The sequence below is a fragment of the Onychostoma macrolepis genome, chromosome 13 (genome assembly GCF_012432095.1).
Source record: "Onychostoma macrolepis isolate SWU-2019 chromosome 13, ASM1243209v1, whole genome shotgun sequence".
NCBI classification, from domain to species: Eukaryota; Metazoa; Chordata; class Actinopteri; order Cypriniformes; family Cyprinidae; genus Onychostoma; species Onychostoma macrolepis.
Genome location: NC_081167.1, coordinates 28794399 through 28817527, shown reverse-complemented (window position 1 = coordinate 28817527; position 23129 = coordinate 28794399). Strand labels below are relative to the sequence as shown.

The following is a 23129-nucleotide window of genomic DNA, read 5'->3' as shown; positions in this document are numbered from 1 at the left end:
GACATCACTGGACCCTTACTGGACCCCCTGCAGTTTACTTACCAACCAAACAGGTCCGTGGATGATGCAGTCTTCAACACCATCACTACACTCCTACACTCTTCCAGACCAAACTAGCCCAGCTCTCTGTCCCTAGGTCTATCTGTCAGTCAGTCACCAGCTTTCTGAGATAGGCAGCAGCTAGTGAGACTGGGGAAATTCATGTCAAACAGCCGCTCCACCAACACTGGTGCCCCTCAGGGATGTGTTCTCTCCCCAATGCTCTTCTCCCTGTACATCAACAACTGCACATCTAAAGACCACTCTGTCAAGCTCCTGGAGTTTGCAGACGATACCACAATCATCGGCCTCTTCCAGGATGGTGACGAGTCTGCCAACAGAGAGGAGGTTAAAGAGCAGTCTAAATAACCTGGAGCTCAACACGCTCAAAACTGTGGGGATGAAACCCCCCTGCACTCCCCCCACTCACCATCATAGACAGCACTGTGGCTGCAGTGGAGACATTTAAATTCCTGGGATCCATCATCTCTCAGGACCTGAATTGGGACACTCACATCAACTCCATTGTAAAAAAAAAAGCCCAACAAAGGTTGTACTTCCTTCGCCAGCTGAGGAAGTTTAACCTGCCACAGGAGCTGCTGAAACAGTTCTACTCAGCCGTCATTGAGTCTGTCCTGTGCACTTCAATAACTGTCTGGTTGGGCTCAGCTACAAAATCAGGGATCAGAAGACTACAGAGAACAGTTCGGACTGCTGAACGGATTATCGGTGCCCCCCTGCCCACCCAAGTCATCCCCTTTTTGAACTTTTCAAAAGTCACCCCCCCCCATTATGCAATAACCTTATATTTATTTGCTACCACCTCCATCCTAGTACATCCCTGCATCTCCTTCTATTCTATCCCATTCTATCCTCTATAGCACAACTGTACATACAATCATTTATGTTTCGAATTATCTTTCTTTTTCAATTTTTTTTTATTTATGTGTGTATTTTTTATTCTCATCTTATTTTTATTGTCTGTGTGTCGTTGTTGTCTCTGTAAACTGGAAGCTTATGACACTAAAACAAATTCCTTTTATGCGCAAGCATGCTTGCCAATAAACGCTCTTACTGATTCTGATTCTGAGGTTAGACCACACTCTCTCCCAGTCGACAGATAAATTAAGGTCAGATAATTCCCTATTCCAAATAGATTTAATAGAAAGAGGTTTTGTAATGCAATCAATAATTTTATTAAATAAACAGATGGCCAAAAAGAAGATGGTGCAATCCAATCCCGCATAGGATGAGAGGAAATGGGAGATGCCCAAGGAAGTCCATACGCTTAGAGAGCAGAACGTAATTGAAGAAAGACAAAATATGCGGATGCTGATAAACAAAATTTTGTTCTTAAATGGTCTGAAATGAACAGAGGCCCTGGTTATCATATAGATCACTGCACGTGTTTACGCCTAAAGAAGACCAAGAGGGTTGGACAAATGGACAATTTCTGCATACAAAATTAAAACTGTGCCATAAATGTGTACTGTTACAAAATTTGAAGGGTCCTCCTATCAGACGCTCAACCGTTTTCCAGACTGTAATAGAATTAGCCACAACCGGACCATATTTATCATTTTCACCTGTGCCAGTAAATAAAATATCTTGGAGTCTATTTGGCTTAACCTTGTCAGCTTCAATCACTCTCCATGAAACTTTCTATTGAGGATCGACCCAATTATAAAGAGCCTTAAGTTGGAACGACCAATAATACAATTCAAAATTTGGTACAGACAGTCCTCCTGCGCAAATAGGATGTTGTATTGTGGTAAGTTTGTTTCTGGGGCACTTATCATTCCAGATAAATTGAGAAAGTATGGAGTTGATCTCCTTAAAGTAACCTGGAGGGGGAGAAAGTGGTAGCATAAAGAAAAAAAAGTTAAACCGAGGTAACAAATTCATCTTAACTGTGGAGATTCTTCCTTGAAGAGAGACTTTAAGATTCTTCCATCTTTGAATGTCATTTTTGACCTTAACTAGAATACTATTAAAATTGTCTCTGGCAATCTTATGGATGTTTTTATATATGGTAATGCCCAAATAGATGAAAGATTCCTTAAAGGGATAGTTCACCCAAAAATTTAAATTTGATATTTATCTGCTTACCCCCAGGGCATCCAAGATGTAGGTGACTTTGTTTCTTCAGTAGAACACAAACAAAGATTTTTAACTCAAACTGTTGTAGTCTGTCAGTCATATAATGCCAGTCAATGGGCACAGAATCTTTAAGAGAAAAAAAAAACATGCACAGACAAATTCAAATTAGACCTTGCGGCTCGTGACGATACATTGATGTCCTAAAACAAGAAACAATCGGTTTGTGCGAGAAACTGAACAGTATTTATATAATTTTTTACCTCTGATAAACCTCAGTGTCCGACTGTCACAACATCCAGCGCGTGATGCGTCATCCTGCTCTGGCACATAGATATATATACATAGATGCCTCATTAGCGACTGTTTCTATGGGCTGTGATACATAAGGATCTACATATATATCTATGTATTAATATATATCTATGTTCCAGAGCCGTTGAAGCGTCACACGCCGGATGTTGTGGATGAGCTCAGGATGGTTGGACATTGCCTGTATCAGAGGTAAAAAATGATTTAAATACTGTTCAGTTTCTCGTACAAACTGATCGTTTCTTGTCTTAGGACATCAATGTATCGTCATGAGCCGCAAGATTTAATTTGGATTTGTGTGTGCATGTTTTTTTCTCTCTCAAAGATTCTGTGCCCATTGACTGGCATTATAGGACTGACAGATTGCAAAGGTTTGAGTTAAAAATCTTCGTTTGTGTTCTACTGAAGAAACAAAGTCACCTACATCTTGGATGCCCTGGGGGTAAGCAGATAAACATCAAATTTTCATTTTTGGGTGAACTATCCCTTTAATAGGGATAAATGAGGGACTAGAAGAATTAACTGGCATTAAAGCAGATTTGCTCCAATTTATTTTGTATCCTGATAAGCTACTAAAATGATCAAATTCCTCAATTATACTAGAGACTGAAACATCAAAGTGGTCTAAATATAGAATAATATCATCAGCATACAATGAAATACTATGATTATGATCATGAATCTTAATCGATACTTCAGATTTCCTGATGGCTTGTGCTAAGGGTTTAAGATAAGCAAAACAATAAGGGGGAAAGCGGACATCCCTGCCTCGTTCCCCGCTGTAAAGGGAACGGGGGGGAAATAATATTACCAGTCAAGAGTCAAGACTGATGCTGCAGGTGAGTGGTATAATGTTCACTGAAGCCGAAACATTGCAGAACTGCCCACATATAGTTCCACTCTAGCCTGTCAAAGGCGTTTTCTGTATCAAGTGAAAAAAAACGCACAAGGGCTCGGACGAGAGTCTGCAAAGTCAAGAATATGAAAGAGTCGACACATATTGTCAGATGCATTGCGCCCCTTGATAAAACCGGTTTGGTCCTGCTTGATCAAACTATGAATTACCTTCTCCATACAAGAAGCAAAAACTTTAGCATAGATTTTAAGATCACATGGGATAAGTGATATCAGCCTGTAGCTGGAACAATCTAATGGATCTTTCCCTTTTTTAAGAAGTAATGATATCAATGATTATTTTTTTTATCTCTATGAAATACACCATTACATTTAGTCATTTTGCAGATGCATTTATCCAAAGCGACTTACAATTGGGGAATACATAAAGCGATTCATCTCGAAGAGGCAATCAGACAGAGAAAGTGCTCGCAACACCAAGTCTCAGGCATTGTTCAAATAAGTACAAGCTAGCAAGGGAAGGAATAAATTATTTTTTATTTTTTAAGTTTAGGATGAAGTCAAGTAGTGTCGAAAGAGATGAGTTTTCAGATGTTGCTTGAAGATTGACAGAGATCCAGCTTTCCGGATAGGGGTGGGAAGATCATTCCACCAGCCAGGAATGGTGAACGAGAATGTTGTGGAAAGTGATTTTGAGCCTCTCTGTGATGGTGCCATGAGGCGTTGCTCACTAGCAGATCTCAGACTTCTGGAGGGCATGTAGATTCGTAATAGTGAGTGGAAGTAGGCGGGTGCTGAGCCAGTGGTTGTTCTATATGCAAGCATCATTGACTTGAACTTGATGCGAGCTGCAACCAGTAGCCAGTGCAAGGAGATAAAGAGAGGTGTAACATGGGCTCTTTTGGGCTTGTTGAAGACCAGTCGTGCTGCTGCATTCTGAATCATTTGTAGAGGTTTGATTGTGTTTGATGGAAGTCCAGCCAGAAGAGCATTGCAGTAGTCCAGCCTAGAAATGACAAGGGCCTGGACAAGAAGTTGTGCAGCATGCTCTATCAGAAAGGGCCTGATCTGTCTGATGTTGTGTAGTACAAACCTACAAGATCGAGCAGTCTTTGCAATGTGCTCTTTGAAGGACAGCTGGTCATCAAAGATTACACCAAGATTTCTGATCGAAGTTGATGGGGTAATTGTAGAAGTACCTAGCTGGATGGTAAAATCATACTGTAGAGTCGGAGTGGCAGGGAAGACAAGAAGCTCAGTCTTTGCCAGGTTGAGCTGTAGGTGATGTTCTTTCATCCATGCCGAGATGTCCGCCAGGCAGCCTGAGATCCGTGCAGCTACCGTTGGATCATCTGGTTGAAAAGAGAGGTAGAGCTGTGTGTTATCAGCGTAGCAATGGTAGGAAAAGCCATGTGCCTGTATGATGGGACCCAGTGATGTAGTGTATGTGGAGAAGAGGAGGGGTCCAAGAACTGATCCCTGAGGAACCCCAGTGACCAGTTGATGTGCTTTGGATACCTCTCCTCCCCAGACCACCCTGAAAGACCTACCAGTAAGATAGGATTCAAACCAGCGAAGTGGAATCCCAGTGATGCCCAGTGATGAGAGGGTGGACAGGAGGATCTGATGATTGACAGTGTCAAAAGTGGCAGATAGATCCAGCAGAATGAGGACTGATGATTTGGAATCGACTTTTGCAAAAAAAACTCAGTGACCGAGAGTAGCGCAGTCTCAGTTGAATGGCCACTCCTGACACCTGACTGTTTAGCATCCAGTTTGTTGTTCTGTGAAAGAAACAATGATACCTGGTTGAAGACAACTCGTTCGAGTGTTTTCGCTATGAATGGAAGGAGAGAGACAGGTCTGTAGTTTTCTATCAGAGAAGTGTTTAATGTAGGTTTTTTGATGTTCAACTGATGACCATGTTCAATTGCAAAATTAAATGAATTAAGCATAAGTGTCCCTACCAAATCCCAAATTTCTAAATATAATTCAGGGGGGAGACCATCTAGACCCGGCGATTTGCCCTTTTGAAGGCTTTTTAGAGAGATATGGAGCTCCTCCAAACTTAATGGGGCCTCCAAAGATTCTTTATCCACCTGTGAGATCCGAGGCAATTCCAATTTATCTAAATACTGCTTACAAATTGGTTCATCAAAATCTGTTTCGGCTTTATACAAATTTGTGCAAAAACTAGGGGTGTCAATGTTAACGCGTTAGCGCATGCGATTAATCAAAAAATGTTAATGCGTTAATATTTTTATAACGCAAATTAATCGCTTGATAAGGTTTGACCCTAACTTCTTCCCATCATCGCAGCGCGGAAGGTTATCTATCATTGTGTGATGAGGGTACAGCGAACCAGTGTTGCCAGGGTAACGGCACAAGTGGGCTATTTTGAAAATACTGTCACAGGAAAAATTACAGAGCCGTTTTGGGCTACTTTTTTAATGTACCACAGCCGCCCAAAGTGTATATAGACAAATAAAAATGAAAAAGATCCTTTTACTAATGTGTATTATACTTGGAATGTATCCCTGGCAACTTAAGAACGGAGAGGCGGTAACATCACAAACAACGTGAGTTTCAGCAGAGCATACATGTTAAGGCTTTTACACAGCAGAAATAAACTTGACAACAGCCACTATAGATTATATAAGATAATAAACACACGATTACGATAGGATATGGTCTGTATGTGATTTTTTTTTAGTTTAATGTGTACATCTGAAATGCTAATTTGTGCAGCGATATAAAAGGCTATAAATAGCATATTTTAACAACAGTAAATGACCAAATTCCACATGTGATCGCAAAAGGAAGTTATTACAAACACTCGATGGTGGTTTGAAGTGAGTTCTGAGTAAACGTGCACTATTAATCTCATAAATTGTCTTATGAAGCATGATGCTAATATTAGCTCTAATGCAGCTGCAGTTCTCCAATTCTTCTTTATAATGCATTTTGTCATAATACTTCACGTAAGGTCGCAAGAAATGTTTTGTTGTATTTATTTAGAAACACTTTTGATAATAGTTGGGTAAATGTATCCTGGGATTGAAGTGATGTGGCTTGATAAACGTTATATTGCCAGTTTAAAGGCTGATAATGGCCGAATAAAAACAAAAGAATAATGATAAAAGAATAATAAGGATTATGTCTCATACCTGGCAGAAGTGTGAAAGGTTCTGTTTCCTTAAACTAGTTTGTCATGCATTTCTTTATTTCAACACATTTATAGGTAAATCCTAGTATTTTAAATTTGCGATTAATCATGATTAATCACAGTCCAGGACTGTGATTAACGCGATTACATTTTTTAATCGATTGACAGCACTAGTAAAAACCTTTAAATATGTCATTAATCACCGCAGGGTTCATGGTGACCTGACCATCAGATGATTTTATTGCGCTAATATATGCTTTAGACTCTTTCAGCCTAAGGGCCAATAGGTGACTAGGTCTCTCTGATTCAAAATAATATTTTTGCCTCGTCCTATGCAAGATAAATTCCGCCTTTGAGTGTGAAAGTAAATCATATTCTTCTTTTAAAGAGGACAGCTGTGTAGCCTGTTGCTAAGTAAAATGTTGTTTTTGTAATGATTGGATTTTATTTTCTGATTGTGTAAACTGGTTCATTTTCGCTTTGGCAAGAGTAGAAGAGAAAGATATACAGAATCCTCGTATAGTACACTTGGGCTGCATTTACACTGCAAGTCTTGATGACCAATTCCGATTTTGTGACTATATCCGATTTTGTGGACGACGTGCTTACATTTCTTTTAAAAGTGACCCGTATCCGATGTGTGCATTTTACACTGAACTTGGTGAAACAAGCCAAAAATAGCATATGACATCACAAATCAATTTGAATAATACATTGAGTTTAATTTATTGACATGGAATTCATATAGACATGTTTTTAATGCAATAGTTACATCTATAGGCTACATCAAAATAATTATATATCCGTTGCAAATGAGTGCAATACTCAGGTAGTATAATGTTTAGCATGTCACATCACATCGTCTGTGTTTTTTCAGTAATTAAAACCAAATGAGTTCATCAGTGATTGTATATCAAAGTCAGGGACATGTTTGTGTGCATTTAATTTTGTGGTTTCAATGGAATGAACAGGACTGAAGTGCTCGTCCGTGCATGAGCCGTCGTCACTGACAACAGCAGCACACTTCAGCGTCAGATCGTTAAATTATTTAAGACGGACGAACTCTGCTACTCAACTAGAGATGTTTCATTTGTTACAGGTATGTCTGTAGCGCGAAATGTTTAAAAAAACCCCACTTTTCAATGATGTAGGAGTCGCATTTACAGGGGAATATCTGATCTGACCGCTTACCGTAATTGTATTCGATTCATATCTGATTTATTTCCACATATGAATGAGGCCTGAAACCAATCTGAGAATATTGGAATCCATGCAATTTTTTCCTGCTTACACGGTCGTGGGCCATATCCGATCTGTGCCACATGGGAGGAAAAAAATCGGAATTGGGTCACTTGAACCATGCAGTGTAAATGCGGCCTTGGTCGTTTCCCACAGTATTTAAGGATCCACGTCAGAGGGCATATTTCAAGAAATTCCTTTAAATATTCTTTTAGAGAAGTAATGAAGGTCTGATTACTTAATAATGATATGTTAAAGCACCATCTAGGGGATTTGGCTTTAATATTGGAAAGAGGAATATTGCATAACACAGGGGAATGATCAGATCATAAAATTGGTAATATAGAGATGGAGGAATTAGACAAAATTAAAGATGGGCAGAGAAATATGTAGTCTATCCTAGAGAAAGTCTTATGTCTATTAGAAAAAAAGTGAAGTCTTTAGATTTAGTATTCTGAATTCTCCAAAGATCGATTAAGTTAAGCTCAGTGATAAATTTATTCAGTAATTTAGAAGATGGATTGACTGTTTTAATTTAGAAGATGGATTGACAGATTGAGATTTATCCAAAGCAGGATTTACGACAGCATTAAAATCACCACCCACCACTAATGGGCAATCAGTCTGCTCAAGCACAGGTGGCTCTCTGCAAGCGTCGGGTCGCAGAAGCAGGCCTTCAACGAGCCTGGGCCGTTGCCCCAGTTCTTACCGCGGCAAAGCCTCACTCATTTCCCGCTTTGGCTCAGCCTTCACTGCGGCTCTTCCGGCCGCAGCGCCATATGCAGCCGGGCCCCTAACTTCTGTTTTGCAGGCCACCAGTCTTGCCAAACAATTTTCTGGTAAAAATCGCTAAAGGCAAATGACGTCGTGACATCATCGGATATTAATGTCATTATGTAAGCATGAAACAAGTGCTTAGAATACACACTGAAATTACTCAAAACTCTCCGCATTTTTCACCAGCATTTTACCCATGTTTAATTTACCCATTTCATTTTGATAAATGGATGGATAAGTCAGATAATAAACAGTGAAACTTCTCTTCCACCGTTGATCTTAACCAGAAAACAAAATTAATCTCACAGTGGACCAACAGTAATGATTAACAATCATAAGTACAAACTAAAAAATTAAGGCGTATCATAAACAATTATTGAACAAGTGCAACCTGCAACTTATTTCATATATAAAGTGCGTACTGCTAGGCACCTACCTCAAAGTGTCTAATGTTACCAGCCGATGTGCCGCTTTGCTGGCCAGCTGTTTCAATACGTTTTCCTTTCGTGTGGTTAAGAGAAAAACGCATGCCTTTTATAATTTTATCACTTTTAAAAGGTTTCCAAATAAAAATTTTAAAATAGCTACATTTGTTGCTAGTTGCTTTGAAAACAAGTCGCTAGGGTAGTCTGAGAAATTGTTAAATCCAGCAACAAATTGCTAAATTGGCAACACTGCAGACTACCGGGATATTTCAGCATGTCTCGCCAAAGTCACAAACCACTCCCCTTTTTTCCGCAGCCTACAGCTACAGCAGCAGAAGCAAGCATGTGGCTGCCTCCGCTTGCAACGCAGGCCCATCTCAGACTTTCCTTCTACTTCCCCTAACCCCTTTCATTTTCAGTGGCCTCCAGCTCCTGAAGCAGACACTAACGCGAGGCCACCTCTGCTAGCAGTGCAGGCTGCACAGGCTCTACAGCTTTTCTCCCGGAATGCCACAAACCCCCGTAGCCTGCAGGTGAAGCAAGCGCAAAGCTGTCTCCACTTGCAACACAGGCCCTCACATGTCTTTTCCTCCTGTTACTTCTAACCCCTTTTCCTTTCCAGTGACCTCTAGCTCCCACAGCAGACGCTAGCGTGAGGCTGCCTCCGCTAGCGGTGCAGACTACACAGGCTCTGCAGGATGTCACAAACCCCCACTCCCTTCCCATGACCTACACCAGCTGAAGCAAGCATGAGGCTGCCTCTGCTTTTAACACAGGCCCTCACATGTCTTTTCCTCCTGTTATTTCTAACCCCTCTTCCTTTTCGAGATGGTCCTCACTGCAGAACACAAGATCCAGGGGGTGTGGTTGGATCTAGATCCAACTCCTCCCACCTTACATTTACCTAAACCTACCCGTCCCCACCCCCTGATCCCTAAACCCACCCATCCCCACCCCTAAACCTACCAATCTCCACCCCATGGATGTGGATCCAACCCCGGCCCCTGGATCTTTTGTTCTGCAGTGAGGGGCTACTGTCCTTTTCAGTGACCTCCAGCTTCCATAGCAGATGCTAGCATGAGGATGCCTCCGCTAGTGGTGCAGACCCATCCACAGTCTTTTCCTTACCCCACTCCCAACACCCTCCCCTACCCATGGCCCGCAGCCCCACTGTCCAGAAGCCATTTTTTCTTTTCAGATGCCGCCGCAGTGTCTGCTTCCGCAGAAGCCATTTTCTCTTTTCAGATGCCGCAGCAGTGCCCGCTTCCGCAGGAGCTCTATCTCTACTTCCCACTGACGCAGCAGTGCCCACTCCCGCAGTAGCCTGTATCTCTACTTCCCACTCATCTCTACTTCCCACTGCCACAGCACTCTCATTCTCTCTTCAGATGCTGCAGCAGAGCCCGCTTCTGCAGAAGTCACATTCTCTTTCCAGATACCACTGCAATGTTCTACTCCAAGCGACGTCCAGCACATGAATGCTCCCGCAGGAGCTCTATCTGCATTTCCCCACTGCCGCAGCAGTGACTGCTCCCGCAGAAGCCCTATCTGTATTTCCCTCTCATCTCTACTTTTCAGATGCCGCAGCAGTTCCCACTTCCACAGAAGCCACATTCTCTTTTCAGATGCCGCAGCAGTGCTCACTTCCACAGAAGCCGCTTTCTCTTTTCAGATGCCGCAGCAGTGTCCGTTCCCGCAGGAGCCACATTTTCTTTCAGATGCCGCAACAGTACCCCCTTCAGCAGAAGCCTGATTCTCTTTTCAGATGCCGCAGCAGTGCTCACTTCCATAGAAGCCGCTTTCTCTTTTCAGATACCGCAGCAGTGTCCGTTCCAGCAGGAGCCTTTATCTCTCTTGTTCCCACAGCCACAACGGTGTCTGCTCCTGCAGGAGCCAAACTCTCTTCTCTAAGGCCACAGCAGTGCCGTTACTCCAAGCGACGTCCAGCACCCCACCAACCTTAAGCTCTGCAAATTCTGGGGGTTGTCAATGCACCTCTCTGGCTGCTGTCCCGTGCTTATTGCATCTTTGAGGGGGATGCTCTGGGTCTGGGTTAAATGCCGAGCTCGGACCCCTCTCCCCAGACAGGGGGAGTACCTGTCACACTTCACTGGGAATCAAGGGAAGCACGGGAACCAGGAACGAGGAGATGAGGAATTTCACAAAACTAGAGATTTTAATCCAAAAGGTAACACAGATCACAGGCAGGTTAGACATTCGAAGACCGACAAACACTAACTGAAAGGACTGGGGCTTTTAAAGACAGGACAATCAAGGAACTAAGTAGACACACCTGGAATCAAATTAACAATCAGACAGGGGAAAAACTGGGTCACAGAACACATGGGGAGCAAAAACACAACCAGTACCCTGAGCTTGGGAGTAATTACCGAGCTCGGAGCCCTCTCCCTGGACAGCACGCCAAATATGCATAACCTTTACTCAGTTTATTATATGTAAATGTGAGCTCGTGAATACTTATTCTGGAAACTTATTCTGGAAATCCATGTCAGATTGCTTTAAATGTGTCTCTTGTATCAGTGCACAGGAAATCGATTTACGGTGTAAATGTTCTAATGCATGAGTACGTTTAACAGCAGAATTTAGGCCATTCACATTCAATGATAAAATATTTATTCAATGTTTTTAGAATTCATAATCCCAAAACTGTATTCAGTAAATGAAGAAAAGCAAAATCACTCCCATTCTGTAAGTAACATGTAAACGCTGGTGTGCATTCTACCAAACCACCTAGATGAAAAATCCTTTTAGAAATAAGGTAAAATAAAATTATGAATGTATGTTGTAAAAAATAAAAGCAACACAGAAACAGGAACAACAAACAACTATAAACAAGAAACAAATCAGACCGCACATTACAGAGAACGTACGTCTGATTGAGCAACAAAAAATGGTGATGATATGTGACCGGTCCACTTCAATGCAAGACATGTCCCTGTCCTCCTATCCTCACGTGCAGCTGCTTGAACGGAATCAATTCGGTCACGTGTCTGCTTCGCCGCGCTAGCTAGTCCTTCAAGCTCCGCTCTTAGCTCTTTAACAGAATTGTTGGTCGCTTGTATGTCCGCACGCAGGTCACGCAATGCTGGGGTCAGTACAGAGTCTACCGCATCTCTTACTGTCGAGGCCATAAACCGAATTGCTGCTCTTTAAGTGCTGATCTCAGGTCTGTAAGATTTTTATGTTTTTGAAATTTGATCAAAAATGCAGTAAAATATTATTACAATTTAAAATAACCAAAACCATTACCATTACTGTCACAATTGATCAATTTAATGCGTTAATGCTGAATAAAAGTATTATTTTTATTAGACCTAGTTCATGTTCATAAACCGTTCAAATAAATGCTAAAAAGAAGCAGTACGTTCAGCCAAAATACTTCTGTACCACTAATAATGTACACAAATGTACCTACTACTAAAAACAAAACGGCTCTGTTATGATCATTATATAAATGTGTAATTGCATTGCATTCTTGCACATTCCAATTCAGGTTTTTGTTTGTTGTAATTGCATTATAAAGTTCTGCATTTTAGAGCTAAAAGGTTTCTAAAGGTTAGTTCCAATGTGAATTTTTCAGTGTAGCCTATATAATCCAAACACATCTTATCTGAGACCATTTCTAGAGAAAGAGATGCTTCTTTTTGGACAAAAGAGACAGATTTCTCACAGAACCCATTGGACTCTGAGTGTGATATTAAAACTGTCATTGACAAAATACTGCTGTTTTAATGCTCACTATTCACGCCAAAGAATAATCTATTCTGTGCAAGCGCTCAAACTGTTCCTCCCAACTTGGATGTCCTGAGCTTTTTCAAAGCGCTGCAAGGAAAAACTGACATTGAGATCTCTTTCTAATCTGTGTTCTGAAACAGGGAGTGAACATCAAAGATGTTCCTCACAGATCACATGATGTGGAGATGGCATGAAGAGGAGTGTTGATGGATGGCATTTCCCTTCACTGGACATGCTAAACATCTGGTTATCTGTCATCATTTCTTAAGAACAATGAATACTCACATTCTTCTTACTCCTTTCAGGCCGTCGAAACTGTGAGTGCTGATGGTTCTCAGTGAGATGTAGTTCAAATCTCTGAAATTGAGATTAAATCATAATTTCACATGAGTTAGTGGTTTACGATTTTAATAAAAACCTTTTGCAACTATATAGCAATGCACTAGCAACCATTCAGAAACATTGTCTTTAGAAAGCATAAGAATGTTTATGCAAACTGGACTAAATTAATAATAATGGTTATTCTGTGGAAAATTAGGGTAAACTTTAAGGTTTGATAAGCCTCAAGGAAGTTGTACGTCAGCAAAGCACTTCCACCCTGAGACAAAGCAGATAAAAGCTTATCCAGCAAGGACCAAAATCTGAAACGAACAGACATTTGACCTCCATTCAACCATGTAAAATCAAACTATTCAGAATAGTATACAACTGTACTACTCTTACCATTTTTGCCATATCCTTGTATGAAACATCAGAACAAATTTGGAGAAATGTAGCATTACATCACTTGCTCAGCAATAGATGCTCTGCAGTGAATGGGTGCCGTCAGAATGAGAGTCCAAACAGCTGATAAAAACATCACAAGAAATCCACACCACTCCAGTCAAGTCCATCAATTAACATCTAGCGAAGTGAAAAGCTGTTTTTCTAAGAAACAAACCAACCATTAATACGCTTTTAAGTCCAAACCTTTGCTTCCAGCTAAAACACAAGTCCTCTATCCATAATATTGCTTTCAGTGTAAAAGTTGTCTCGTCTGAATCAGGAGAGAAATCTGCACAGATCAAGCACTGTTAACAAGCAAAACAGTAAAAACAGCTCTAAACAAATATGTTGGTGGAGTTTGTTATGAGAAGACAACAGGAGATTGACTTTTTCACTGGAGGAAGCATTATGGATTGAGGACTCATATTTTGGCCAGAAGCAATAGTTTAAAGTTAAAAACATCTTAATGAAGGATTTGTTTCTAACAAACACACAACTTTTGGCTTCACAAGATGTTAACTGATGGACTGGAGTGGTGTGGATTATTGTGATGTTTTTATCAGCTGTTTGGACTCTCATTCTGACGGCACCCATTCACTGCAGAGGATCCATTGGTGAGCAAGTGATGGAATAGTAAAATTTCTCTAAATCCCACGAAGAAACAAACTCAAATACAGATATTATTTACAGTAATAAAAGTACAGTAAATATTTAACATTCATTACGCCCTTCATTTTCAAACAATAACATTTTCCAATGCGCTGCTAAAAATGACTACGCAAATTACAAGTAATTACATCAAATTATGTCTAGCATGTCTGGGCCGTGTTTCGCTTAAGAGTTTGGAGCCTTTGCAATCGGATAATTATCACTTAGGTTTGTTTTTGAGAGAGGGTCACCGTGCTCTGAGTTTGTAATTGTGAAGTGCTGCTTGATTCATCTTTTACAGTGCAGGTCTTAACGATGTGAGTGTGGAGTAACCGCCTGGCTCTTGTTAGCGCTCGTGAAGCTTCTCGGTTGGAGTGGAAGCTGGCAGATTTCCTCAAAAAAGCTGGAAATCTAAGGGCTGGATCATCACAGGGAGGTTGTGTAAGCTACTAGAAATGAGTCTTCTGTACATGCATATAGAAACCTCAAAACATGTTTAAGTGTGAAGTTTAATTATGTTTATTTATTGATTTTATGATTTATTCACTTCCTTTCTTCCTTCCTTCCTTCCTTGAAAAGAATGCTAATAATTGAATGTCATTTGTTTTGATATTTTGTGGTATTTTAAGTGATGTGTACACTGTAAAAAAAATTCCATAAAATTTACGGTAAAAAAACAGCAGCTGTTGTTGCCAGAATTCTACCATAAAAAATACGGTAACAACATTTTAGATTTTACGGTTTTAACTTAAATTTACAGTTAAATATTGTAATTTCATTAACTGATATAATGTTAATATACCAACCTATTAAACTGAAATATGCAATAAACATTAATTTAACAACATTAGATGTAACATACAACCCTAATAAACATAACTGATAAGAAAAAACATAGTTTTTAAAAAACATAGAAACATAGTTATTTCAAAGAAAAAAAAATAAATTGAACAAAATTTAAAATGCAACGCAGGGAATTCTGGGAACGTCAGTTTACGTTTTTTCCCTGTAAATTTTACAGGAACTTACCGTTAACCATTTAACAGGTTTTTACTGTAGCATTTTCAAAAATTTTTACAGTTAAAATCACAGTCATTTTTTACAGTGTATATTTCATTTTATATGATGCAGAAAACGTGGAAGGAATTGCCAGTGGAATTTACTGCACAATGCAGAATGTTATGGATTTTTACAATTTTTAGATTGATAAATCAAAAATAAAGCTGTAAAACTAATCAATTTAAAACTATCCTACTATTAAGAATCAAAGGCCTTTTCTACAAACTACCAAAATAAGTTTAACTTGAGTAAACTCAAAACAACAACAACAATTTATCATAAAATAGAAAATATTTTCTTATTATTGTTATTAAGTTGTACAATTATTTAAAATATTATTATTAGTAGTATTACAATAGTATTATATTAATTTATATTATTATTCAAATATTTATTTTGTACCCACTGTACAAATAATTACCCTTGGACAGTTGCTCCTTCCAAAACTGTGTTAATGATATTTGCCACATAATTGTTTCAACCCCATTGGAATTAAAAACATTACAGTTTTTAAACAGGGTTACAGTTTTGAAAGCTTTTTCTTATTTTAAGGACACTATTCATTTATCTCATGTTCTTGATTGCACTCTTATCAGGGCTCAAGGTTTCACTAGAGGAAGAAGATGATTTCAAGGCCTCAAGGACATAAAACACAGACTCTCTTAGCATAATCAGCTCAGCGGGAGCGATGGCAAGCTGAATCGAGAGACCCGTCAGTCAGACAAAACTACTTGACCCATCTATTTTGGATAGTACTTTTCACAAGCTTACCACGTGTCAACAACTCCCCCATTACTTTTTTCAGAAAAGGTAGAGGTGTCATGCGTAAGCAGGACTATAATGAGAAGTGTATGTTGCATCACTGCTACTCTTTAGCAGGACTAACAGCTACTAACAGCCAGGCCTGTTAGTGTATTCAGAGCCAAAGGAAACTAACAGGTTATTGCGATCATGCTAACAGGAGAAAGAAAACTCAGTGGGAGAAATTGCAACTCTAAATATGTTGGAAATAGGAACACAACTTCCGGTTCTCGGTTAAAAGAATCTGTGTTTTGAGCAAGGCCTTTTAGCATGCATTAGCTGGAATAGCCTGAAAATACTGTTTTGTATATACAAAATGGTATTTTATGTATACAATTATTTAAATAGTCACTGAGATGAACACTTATTTTACAGATATACATACATAACAAATTACTCAAAAAAATTATGGAATTTCTTTTTAAATTATTAAATAATAAAAAATATAAAAGTATAATTTAAATTAGTATTATTTATTATTATTATTTCTATATATACACATCACAAATGACTAGAAAATTAAAGAAAATTATTTTTTAATAATTAAAATAGAATTTAAATTATTATTACTTATTTGTCTTTATATATATATATATATATATATATATATATATATATATAAGTTGTATGTAAGTATATAAATAATTAAAATATTAAAATGAATAATAAATAATTAGAATGATTGGAATTTACTATTATTACTTAAGTTTTAAGTTAAATATATAAATTGTTTCTTAATGACAGGAAAATATTTTTATTATTATTATTATTATTATTATTTAAATAATAAAATATTTTATACACACACACATATATACCCCAAGGTTTTTTTTATTCAGCTGAAACCAATGCACTTTTGTGAATGAATATTATTTCAGAGGAAAATTTTGAGTATGAACCAATCTCATATTAGCCATGTTCCAACTGTGACAGAGACAGTAAAAATAAGCAAGCCAACAGGTTTGAATCAAGATCTCTGAATCACTGCACAAAACCAATCTATGATTAATGAATTCAAATATATTTAGCTGGTATAATAATAAATAAAAAACTCACACATTTTCATATTTGTAGTATGTTGTTATTGAGAATTTTTACTTTTTGTAGCCACTGTTCATACATTTAGAGACCGGGGCAAGTTGTCACATGGGGTATAGGATATATCATATATGTACGTACATTTTCCACATCAAGTCAGGTTGGGGCAAGCATATGCTGGATATGTTGTCATTTTCCACAATTCATCAGCCAAAACAATGGCTTTAATTTGAAGTGTAATGCATTTTGTGTGGACTGTATTGATAAAACTGTACATTTTACAGATATTAAATGGGTAAATATAGATAACTGTTTATTTACTATTCAGATAACTGAATGGGACACATGTATTTAGACTACAAATGCATTTGGGATGTTTTTTTATGAAATGGAGCCACAGATAAGCACATCCACAGTCTCTTTTGGGTTGTTGTTGTTATGTGTTTGTTGTTAGAATCGCATGAGCCTTTAGAAATACATTGAGAAGAGAATAAATTGAACATGGACACAATGCCTGAGAAGAGGGAACGGCCCTCTAAATCACACACACACACAATAAAATGACATACCGTACACCCCTGTAGTTTTCTTCTATTTCCAAATTAACATTCTGTACTGTAACATAAGCATTATTATGACATAATTAAACTGACTTGACTTGGGTGTGTCAGATGTGCTTTATGTGTTCATGTACATGATATTCAGGAGGTTTATTATCACAGTGAATCACTACCGTACCGGCAGACTACTCAGCATGTTTTTACACAGTCCCTATTAGTTTCATTAATCAGCAAACATTTCTAAATACTTATACTAATCAATTAAATAATGAATGCTAATGAACATCATGTATACTGTACTTGATGTGCAAGCATTCGAAGCTGCCAATGATCCATTATAGCTACTATTATAATAAATAATACATATAATAATAATAAAATATCCATTATTATTTATTATTAATATTTCACTCAGTTCTATATAATGTATAAAATTAAAATTAAATTGTTTCTTATCCATTGACAAGTGATGAGCATTATTGGAATAATATGATCTTGATATGAGTGAATGTAATTTTCTTCTTGTAATGTAAGTTTTACTCCGTGAATGTGTCTCGGGGTGTGTTTCATGTTTAAAAGTCAATTTCTGAGGCAGACACAAACCTTCCAGTCATGACTATAAAAACTCATCTAACATTTCCACCATCATTGTCCAAATACAGCTCCTTTTGACCATTACACTACATTACATGATGAGAACAAGCTAATAGAGTCTGTTTTTTTTTTTTGAGAATACATTTGAAATATGAAATTGTAGTAATAAAGCAAAGAAAAACTGTCTTCCATTTCATATTTATATTTAAAATGCATTAAGAACCAAAATAATGGCTTTTCAGCAAAAAAGAAAGAAAGGAAAGCAGAACCATTACAAAACACTTAAACTACTGTAATATACAGTACATAATTATTAAGCATTTATTTTTGCTGATGAATTGTAGATTACAGCATATTAAGCATATGTGTCAACTTGCCCCAATAGAAATGTAACTTATATGGAAAATATGTTATATGTGACAACTTGCCCCGGTCTCCTATATACAGTACATTGCTGGGGGAAAAAATGGTGTAGAAATCTTAGAAACGTAGAAATGTCTAGTTACCCTCACACGCAAAGAAAGGACAAGTAATGTATTGAATTAAACGAGAAATTTTAAAGAAGATTTTTCTTGTAAAACGCAGCCTACTCCAATAATCTTTCAGCATCGAAAAACTTCTTTTTTTTTTATTTTATTTTATTATTTTTTTTTTACAGAACACTGACATGTAAAAGGGAACCAAACGCACAAGTCCTAATAAATGAATGCAGCATAATATGACTTTAATGTGTAGTTATATGTGAGAAAGATAGGGTATAAGATGTAGTGTGCTTACAGTCTGCTGTGAGCTCTGCTCTTCAGGCTTTCCGTCGCGCTGTTACAAGTGATGCTCTTCTGAGAACAGCGGCAGATATCCGGACACACGAAACACACACCTCCGCAGAAAGACATCAGCAGAGGAGAAACGAGCAGCAGGAGACATCTCCACATTGTCTGGTCGTGTTTTCACCTTTTTTAAACAGGTAAAATCCACTTTCCTCTCGCCGGGTTTCTGACTGGAGATCGGGCGCGCGCTGGAGACTGACGGGAAAATAAACGAGTTGGTTACATTTTTATTAGTTTGTTAGGCGACTGATTTAGAGTTTGTTGTCTGATAGTGCTGTAGCTACTTGTTCACAGTCCTTTCTCGGGATCGGGTCTGGGAGAAGAGCTCACAGATAAACTGTTTGTCTGCGCATCTTGTCATATCAGAAATAACAATGAACGCGCTGCGCGTGGCCCGTCCAACTCACTAAACACACACACACACACGCACACGCACACACATGTCTGGTTTGCTATCCTTGTGGGGACTCTCCATAGGCGTAATGCTTTTTCTACTGTACAGACAGTATATTCTATTGCCCTACACCAACCCTACACCTAAACCTACCCCTTACAGGAAACTTTCTGCATTTTTAGATTTTCAAAAAACTTAATTCTGTGTGATTTATTAGCTTGTTTACCCGTGGAGACCTCAATTTAGGCCCTCGCTGTGACACGAGTCCCCATGAGTCTGTGTGTATTCAGGCTTAAGTTCCCACCTGAATAGAAAAACAGGTGTACACATACACACACACAGTAGCGTATAGACATAAATGTACACAAAAAAGCATAAATTGTGTGTGTGTGTGTGTGTGTGTGTATATATATATATATATATATATAAGTGCTGTCGAACGATTAATCGTGATTAATCGCATCCAAAATAAAAGTTTTTGTTTACACAATGTATGTGTATACTGTGTATATTTATAATGTACATATAAATACAAACACATGCATGTGTATATTTAAGAAAAATATGTTATGTTTATATATTAAATATATTTATATATAATATAAAATATAAGAATATAAATATATAAATGTATATACATGTAAATATTTTCAAAATATATACTGTATGTGTGTGTATTTATATATACATAATAAATATACACAGTACACATGCACAATACACATACACACAATTGTTTGACAGCACTAATATACATACATATATATATATATATATATATATATATATATATATATATATATATGTATGTATGTATGTTTGTATGTTTAATTTGAAATCAACATGACGTCATCACAATTAGTCATTATAAAAGTCAGTTTTAGATGTCAGGTTAGATCAGGTCAAAGTAGTACAGTTTAGACATATAGATAGATAGATAGATAGATAGATAGATAGATAGATAGATAGATAGATAGATAGATAGATAGACATAGAAGTAAAAAAAAAACAATATTAACACAGATTTTTTGTTGCATATATAAATAAAATATAGGCTAGGCTACAGTATATTGTTGACATAGTTGCTACATAAAATAAATTTCATGTAGGTTACATAGATATTCTTAAAATACGTATATAATATACCATTTTTTCTGTGGGGATTTTATATGATATAGCCTAAACTGTATATCTTCATCTACCCAAAGAATGTACACTTACTGTATGTAAAAATTATATATCGCTTTACTCATGATATAGGGCAATATATGTCATATTTTACATTTCCGTATGGGCAGTAAGTGGTTATGTTTTTTCTAAGACTACGTTGACCTGTGCGAAGCAGCCAGTAGTTTATTTGTGTCTATTTGCTTCTACTCTGGCGCCTGGCTGTGCCAGTGATAAGAATGGGAGGAGCAATCTAACCTTGATAGGACATAATGAAATCCAGCAGAGCTGTAGGCCACTTCTCTCATTTCATTTAATGGCATCATTGCTGACTGTTACGTTACGTTTAGTCATTTAGCAGATGCTTTTATCCAAAGCGACTTTCAAATGAGGACAATGGAAGCAATCAAAATCAACAAAAGAGCAATGATGTGCAAGCGCTATAACAAGTCTCTCTTAGCTTGAAGCAGTACACGTAGCGAGGTTTTTTCTTTTGTTAATTGTATAATAAATAAAAAGAAAACAAATAGACAGAATACAAAAAGATTAGCACTTTTTGATAAGATAACATTTGAGATGCATCATGCATAAATCAAAAAGTCTTTAATTAATGTATATAAATAATGTATATATATATATAATTGGGAAAAAAAACTTTTTTCATAAGAAATAAAACCCAGTTCTTTTTAGCTAAAAGTTTATTTATTTTTTTAATCATCATCGATCATGTTATAATTTTACAGCCCTATAACTTTAAACATTTCGTAACCTCATTAATGAGTACAATTTATATATGTAATTCATTTGTCGATTAAAAAAAAAGAAAAAAAAGAAAAGAAAAAAAAGAAAGAAAGTGAATTGGCCGTGTTGCCGCGCAACGCGGTGACATCATCCAAACGCGGAAGTGGAATGTTACTGTTACAGTGAAAGTGAAAACACGAGGAACTCAAGTCATGTTATCATCCAAGAATCAAATACAGTCCAGCAGCCTGGCCAGATATCTAGATGGAGAATTCTGGGAGATTAAACATGCTTTTCGTGACGCGATTTCAACGTGTGAACTGTTTCAGTCCAGCAGGTAAGTAAACAGTGTTTCCTTAAAGACTGATTCACGGGAGTTATCTTGAGTAAATACAACATACAGCCACCTCTTCCAGACACACGATGGAGGCTGTGCGCATTTTTGTTTTTAATGCATTTTTAAAAATGCATTTTGCGCTTCATTTGAATTTACGAGAGTTCGCTGTGTTCTGTGCAGTTATGAACTGACTCTGGATCAGTGCAGAGACCTGACTGCAGAGAGGCTATATCACATGTTAAGACTGCCTTTCATGAAAGAACACCTTCGAAATCAGGTACATGAGAAATGAGAGAGTCTTCTGCACGTCTTTATTACGCATTCAACAAGTACCATGGTGTTACCATCCTAAAGTTATGTTGTCATTTGAAAAACAATAGCACTGTGATATATTTTCTAGTACTTAAAATTCATTTTGCATTGTCCTCCAGGGCTTAACATTGTAAGTTAACATGGTAAAAGTCTTAAAAGCATGGTTTTATCATGGTACATGGAACAAAAAAGTGTTTTTGCCGTGACATCATAAAACCACTGGATTAAAAAAAAAAAAAACATGCAGGAAGTAGAATGTTACTTTTTTAGTGCAATGCATATTTGAAACATTATTTGCCTTTGTTTAGCTAAAAGAGAAGCAAAAAGGCTTCATAAACAAGAGTTTAGGCATCACTGAGATCATCTGCTCCGCTGACATGGCCACAGGAGTCAAGGTTTGTCAGTTTTGTGTTATACACTGACAGAAATGGTGTAGAAAAAATTTTCACTCAGAAATTGTTAGTAAATTTCACAAACAATTACAAAGAAATGGCAAGTAACATTTTGAATTATACTTTAAATTTGGAAGTAAAAAAACTGAAGTAGTATTTTCTTGTAAAACGTACAAATTGTTGTATTTACAACTTTTAAAAATCATTTAACCTTGTGTTCTTAAATTCCAGCTGCTTCATAATAATTACGCTGAAATAAGCAGCGACAGGATTTCTAACATTTTGGCTTGCTGTTGTTTACGTTGTAACTGAATTTTGAGCTGTTCTCAGGACATTTGCATGTCGTGTTGGCATGCATGACACTACATATTTGCATTTATTCCACATTTGAATAGTCACACTGCTCTGTTTGCTGTAACCCTCAGCTCGGTGTTGTGTGTGGACTGTACGGAGGTGCTGTCAGTAATCTAGGCAGTCCAGAGCAGAAGATGAAGTGGTATCTCCCTGTTTCAGTAAGTCAGGAATAAATTCTTTGCCCTCCAGACCTCGAACACGCTCAATAGATGTGCACAAATATGTTTGCAAGTCAAAGTCCTCATCATTTTGGTCTCCATGAGTTTGCACATGTGTTGTTTGTTTATTGCAAGAATGATTGAAATGATTGATTTAAAGGTATAGTTTACCCAACAATTTAAATTGGCTGAAAGCTTCCTCACCCTCAGGCCATATAAGATGCAGATGAGTTTATTACTTCATCAGATTTGGAGAAATGTAGCATTCCATCACTTGCTCACCAATGGATGCTCTGCAGTGAATGGGTGCCGTCAG

The 23129-nt window shown here is 37.6% G+C and overlaps 2 protein-coding genes across 5 annotated transcripts in view; one reads left to right on the top strand and one right to left on the bottom strand.

Annotated features, from left to right (window-relative positions):
• The window catches only part of lhcgr (luteinizing hormone/choriogonadotropin receptor), a 31744-nt gene extending 12234 nt beyond the window's left edge, over positions 1-19510 (bottom strand). Inside the window, 2 exon segments of the mRNA XM_058796648.1 lie at positions 12952-13023; positions 18909-19510. Of these exon segments, the coding sequence (XP_058652631.1) occupies positions 12952-13023; positions 18909-19063 (227 nt within the window). The 5' untranslated portion in view covers positions 19064-19510.
• Positions 19511-21363: 1853 nt separating this feature from the next.
• acoxl (acyl-CoA oxidase-like) overlaps positions 21364-23129 on the top strand; it is a 57218-nt gene continuing 55452 nt past the window's right edge. For 3 of the 4 annotated variants that reach the window (XR_009273867.1, XM_058795289.1, XM_058795287.1), the window contains exons 1-4: positions 21364-21597; positions 21778-21874; positions 22218-22304; positions 22727-22813. Coding sequence is in view for 3 of the 4 variants with exons in the window: in XM_058795289.1 (XP_058651272.1) it covers positions 21473-21597; positions 21778-21874; positions 22218-22304; positions 22727-22813 (396 nt within the window). In the remaining variant the exon portion in view is untranslated. The remainder of the gene's footprint in view (positions 21598-21777; positions 21875-22217; positions 22305-22726; positions 22814-23129) is intronic. The other variant, XM_058795288.1, reaches the window with a different exon arrangement.